Here is a 5712-nt window from a genome sequence, read left to right as displayed (position 1 = left end):
GTCATGTTTCATGTATTTCTTTTAGGTGAAGTGTTCCCTTTTTTTTACGGAATTGAGCGAAAGTGTCCGTCATGTTAGATTGTGTCTCTTCTACGACGTCTCCACAGTGAAGGCAAATCATAGATAAAATAAAAAATCTTATGGCTCTATCATTTACCTTGGTGTGATCAACGTAGCTGGCATTATCCCTCCCAGAAATAAGAACCTAGCCAATGTTAATGAAACATATGGTATACTGGTCCTGATATTTTTTGAATGGAATGAGCGGCTCCGAATAGGAAGGAGATGCGGTGGAAGCTTTAGTAAAACTATCATGGTGCTATTTGACGGTAAATTGATCCTAAAACGATGGAACAATGTTTCATTAATCTGCCTTGCAAATCATTTGATCCCAACCGCAACACCTTCTTGCATATTAGGACTCATGCATTTTATAGTCTTTGATGTTAGTTCGTATTGTATTTGCTTGTTCATGTACAATGCTAGGCTTCAGTCGGGCGAAAGGGGTGCTCGATTGACCGCCTCTCCCACTACTCGACCCATATAAAATGACAATTTTGATGTGTTTGATTGCTGCAACCAAAAGGCCCACACATAACGGTTTCTACATATGCAACATTGTAACAATTTTTCCAGAATATATGACATGTGAAAGAACATCGCAACATTTGAAACACATCGATAAATAAAATATCCATTGACTGCAACACATCTTTGAGAACAATCGTTTACACTGTATGCAAACATAGAAGCCAACATTTGCAACAACCCGAAATAGCGTGGCAACATGGACATAACACTTGTTACGGCTAGATGCTTATAGTTGTTGTGGCACGTAGTTCATGTGTACAGGGCAAAATAATAAATGCTTGCATGAAATATCCTTTGGAAGAGAACTCTTCTATGGTCTAGTGGTAGGCAGCTTGGTTGGAGCTATCGTCGACCCGGGTTCAAGGACTCGTTCTCCTATCAGAATCACACAGTGAGCTTCTTTCTCTCTACTCTCATTTTTTTCTCTGTAACACCCTTTGAAATATTAAAAATATTGATTTCGCTAACCTCTCAACATCAATGATGGAGGCACAACCTCACCGAGTCGGGCTAACATGACCATGAATTTTTCTTGCTGGAGGCATGCAAGTATGCAACCCCTTTGCACCGGATGGGGAGACCGGGGACCGATTCCTCGTAATCTCCCTGCCTTCCAGGAACTCAACGTTTGGGAGGACTTTGGTTTCGAGCTCCACCATCAGGTCATGGCAACGAGCTCCGTGAGATCGATCTAGGGCAGAGAGGTAGTGGAGGAACAACATAACCGAACAATGACACATAATGAAAACAAATTCATAGAGCAATATGAGATGCGTGGGAAGGGGAAGAGAGCAGAAAGCGTGCACATGCCAGGAGTTACGTGGAGCCAATGGCGTGAGTGTATCGATCCGACCGACGGAGCGACATGGTGATATCAATCATTTAGGGCTCATTTGTTTTGTAAGGATTTTGAAAGATTTCTATAGGATTTTCTTTTGGCATAATTCTTTTTCTATGTATGGTAGTGAGAACTAGATTTCTTAGGATTGTCTTCATATTGACATATTTCCTAAGAAACAACGTTTGATAAAACTTGTTTACTTCTCTCTGTTCATTGTTACTTATAAGATGTTTTAGAAAGTTCACATAATGCCCAAAACAGTTCAAAGCTAGCGGTCTAAAACATCTTACGAAATCTAACGGAGGGAGTAAATGTATATGTCCTCCGACTCCTTGTTGTTGTTGTTTTGTAACTTAAAAAACCCGAACACTAGTCCTACTGCACAAGTCGGACCCTCCGTCCTTTCGATTCGGAACCGTGCCGACTTGCGGCCACCCGTCGCGCTCCTGGTGGTGGGCGTCTCCCGTGCCGACGCGCGCCTACCACGCATTCCGTCGACGTGTCTGCCGGGTAAACCCAACCTCGGGCCCTTTATATCTGAGGGATCTCCACGGAGCAACCACATCAAGCTAGCAGCACTGCATTAAACTAATTTGACAGCGATCCCGATCCGTCACAACTCACACGAGACAGTCGTCGTTCGATCCGTCGAGCAAGCATGGCGCAGCTGATGGACAAGGCCAAGGGGTTCGTGGCGGAGAAGATATCGGGGGTGCAGAAGCCGGAGGCGGACCTGTCGGACATGTCGGTGCAGCACGTCGGCCGCGACGGCGCCACCCTGTCCGGCCGCCTCGACGTGCGCAACCCCTACTCGCACACCATCCCCATCTGCGAGATCAGCTACTCCCTCAAGAGCGCCGGCCGCGACGTGGCCTCCGGGACCATGCCGGACCCGGGGTCGCTGGTGGCCAGCGACACCACCAGCCTCGACATACCCGTGAAGGTGCCGTACGACTTCCTGGTGAGCCTTATGAAGGACGCCGGCAAGGACTGGGACCTCGACTACGAGATGCGCGTCGGCCTCACCGTCGACCTCCCCATCGTCGGCAACTTCACGCTGCCGCTCACCAAGGCCGGCGAGCTCAAGCTCCCCACCCTCTCCGACCTGTTCTAAACTTACCGCCGCACCTAGCTAGTAAGTTCGACCGTACCGTACTAGCTGCTGCGCTCTCCATCGCCTGTACGGGTGATGGGTAGTACTGGGCTGGGCGAGCGGGACGATCGATCGCTACCTAGCTCTGTTTTTACTTCGGATCGCGGTGTGGGTGTGCACGACGTAATAATGATGTAATGCGTGTTGTATTTCTAGACTTTTCGTGAATAAAATAAACAGACGAGTTTACTGTACTCCACAGCCTTTCTCCGTTCATTGTCATTGGCTAGATGCATGCGATCTTAACTCCCTCTTTTTTCCGCAAAACCCTAAAAGCTCTGGCGGCGCCCAAGGCGATTAGGGTTTCGGAGTGAAACCAAGATTACGCCCGGGGATTCATCGCCGGTGTGACGAGAGCGAAGGAGGGTGCGCTGATGGCGGGCCGTGGCGCCGCAGGGAGCGCTCCTGAGGCGGGCGCAGACGCGAGAAAGAAACTGGAGGAGGCTCTGGGAAAGCTCGACATATCTGAGGAAGAGGCGACTCCTCTGGTTCTTGATGATCGGGTCAAGGGAGGACCGGCAAAGTGGCTGTTGGTAGGGAAGGTACTGCACCGGAATCTGTTTCATATCCAGACTATCACCAACGCTCTTCGGCCGGCGTGGGGGAACCCGCGTGGTTTGCAATTCCGATCTGCTGGAATCAACGTGTTTGTGGCTGAGTTCGAAAACCAGTGAGAAAGGGATCGTGTTTGGGGAGGATCGCCGTGGCACATCAACAAGAATGTTGTGGTGTTAGCTGAGTTCGATGAGTGCATGAGGCCAGATGAAGTTAAGTTTGATCGGCTGCAAGTTTGGGCTAGGGTCATAAACCTACCCTACAATTTGAGGGATGAGGCATGGTGGAATCCAATAGCCAAGCAGATGGATAAGGATGCGCAACTGGTGAAGTTTGATCACAATGGCGGCTATCTGCGGGCGCGCGTTTCCATAGATGTAGCAAAACCGATCAAGAGGTGGATCCTGATAGACTCTGCCAGGAGAAAGAAGGTGGATATGTATGACATTCAATATGAACAACTACCGTACTTTTGTTTCTCCTGGGGCAAATTGGGGCATTCAGATCTATACTGTCCTACCCCGGGTTCACGAGATGAGCACGGGAACTTGCCTTTTGGCCCTTCGCTGCGTGCGCCGGATGAATCCAGGAAGCAGGGATCCAATGATAACTCCTCTAGGGATCCGAGAGCTGGTGCTCAAAGCAAGGCTACCACCAAGAATTCAAGCACCAACAAGGATTTGGGTGAGGAAGTAGAGTCTCTGCATAAGAACAAGCAACAGTCAAAACGCAAAGAGGCTCCTACGCAGGTCTATAGGCCAGTGGCTAGAACCTTACTTCTTACTGATGGAGGAACAACGGCTAATGGGGCAGGCACAAGTTTGAGCAAAGATGATCCAACCACAGCTAGCAATGAAACAGAGAATGAGGGTTTGTTCCGGGAACCGAAGAAGAAGAAACCTACTCTAGAAAACTCGGCAGAGACCGCGTCGCGGTCCTGCCAGGAGCAATGAGCTGCTTAAGCTGGAACTGCCGGGGGCTTGGGAACCCCGAGGCAGTATTGTGAAGTTGGAAGGACCCACTCTTCTCTTTGTAATGGAAACGAAAATCAAAGCAAAAAGAGTCGAGGTTTTGAAGCATTCGTTAGGTTTTAGCGGGTGTTTTGCTGTAGACAGTGCTGGCCTTAGCGGCGGTATTGGTCGTTTTTGGTCTCGAGATGTATCTGTCGAGTTAAAAAACTATAGCCAGAGTCACATTGATGTGGTTGTCAAGAGTAATATCCAGGACATGACTTGGCGTTTCACTGGCTTTTACGGAGCTCCGCGAGCAGAAGATAGGCATCATTCCTGGCGGTTCTTGCGTACACTTTATACGCTCCCACATGCTGCATGGTTGAGCATGGGAGACTTTGATGAAACACTATACCCTTCGGAGCACTTTAGTAGATCAGAGCGATCGGAAAATCAGATGCGTGCTTTTCGGGAGGTGATAGATGAGATCTCTTTCCAAGACTTGGGTTGGTCCGGTACGGCCTATACTTGGGATAATCGTCAAGCTGGAAGGGCAAATGTCAAGGCTCGACTCGATCGTGCTTTTGCAAATGAAGCTTTCAGACAGCTATTTCAGCATATACGGGTCAGGCATATTCCTTCGGTCGAGTCTGACCATTGTTTCGTAATTGCAGAGATTAGGGAGAGCCTGCCAACGTCAACACCGAAACGACAATTTAGATATGAGAATGTTTGGCAGACCCATGCAGATTATGACCGCTTGGTTAGTGATACCTGGCGGGGCATACAACGTACACCGGGGCTTCGAGGGGTAGCTTCCGCGTTGAATACCTTGCATGCAACACTGGAACCCTGGAGCTCCAAGGAGTTTGGCAGCCTGACACGCTCTGTCAGGCAGTTGCAAAAGCGACTAGATTGCCTCCGTTGCCGGTCCATTGGCACATGCCCGACGGAGGAGGAGAAAACCGTTGTCAAGAATCTAAAGGAGGCCTTGCATCAGGAAGAAATCTGGCTTCGACAGCGTTCCCGTGTCCCATGGCTTCGAGATGGGGACCGAAACACTTCCTACTTTCAAGCTCAAGCAGCCCAACGCAAACGCATGAACAGGATATCGGGTTTGAGACGTGCTGACGGATCCACTTGTGGGGGGGGGGAACTACCGGCAGGATTGAATGACACGTCTATAACTTTGATACCCAAGGTACGTCACCCCCAATTGATATCTCAATATCGTCCCATTGCCTTGTGTCCGGTGCTTTATAAGATCGCAGCCAAGGCTATAACAAACCGGCTAAGAGGCATGATGGATTTGATAATTAGCGAAGAGCAAAGTGCTTTCGTTCCCGACCGTCTTATTACAGATAATGTACTTGTGGCTTATGAAAGCATCCATACGATGAAAAGGAGAAAGAAGGGTAAGAACTTCTCTTGCGCGGTTAAGCTTGATATGATGAAAGCATACGACCGTGTCGAGTGGCATTATCTTGAGGCTATACTGTCACGCTTGGGTTTCAGTATGGGCTTTGTCAGACTAATAATGAAGTGTGTTTCCTCTGTCCGGTTTGCTGTGCGAGTCAATGGGGAGCTACTTTCTTATTTTACACCTACCAGAGGTTTTCGGC

The 5712-nt window shown here is 48.9% G+C and overlaps 1 protein-coding gene across 1 annotated transcript; it reads left to right on the top strand.

The window, feature by feature from the left end:
• Positions 1 to 2000: 2000 nt before the first annotated feature.
• Positions 2001 to 2782, top strand: LOC119275513 (late embryogenesis abundant protein Lea14-A-like). The gene has a single exon (XM_037556378.1). It carries the CDS (start codon positions 2091 to 2093, stop codon positions 2544 to 2546), a length of 456 nt encoding a protein of 151 aa, XP_037412275.1. The 5' UTR covers positions 2001 to 2090; the 3' UTR covers positions 2547 to 2782.
• Positions 2783 to 5712: the final 2930 nt, after the last annotated feature.

This window comes from Triticum dicoccoides, chromosome 3B (genome assembly GCF_002162155.2).
Source record: "Triticum dicoccoides isolate Atlit2015 ecotype Zavitan chromosome 3B, WEW_v2.0, whole genome shotgun sequence".
In the NCBI taxonomy this organism is placed as follows: domain Eukaryota; kingdom Viridiplantae; phylum Streptophyta; class Magnoliopsida; order Poales; family Poaceae; genus Triticum; species Triticum dicoccoides.
Note: the sequence above shows the minus strand (reverse complement) of the source record. Positions and strands in the feature narration are given on the sequence as shown.

Excerpts from the sequence above, each read along its gene's own strand:
- LOC119275513 (XM_037556378.1), top strand. The coding sequence starts at position 2,091 with ATGGCGCAGCTGATGGACAAGGCCAAGGGGTTCGTGGCGGAGAAGATA.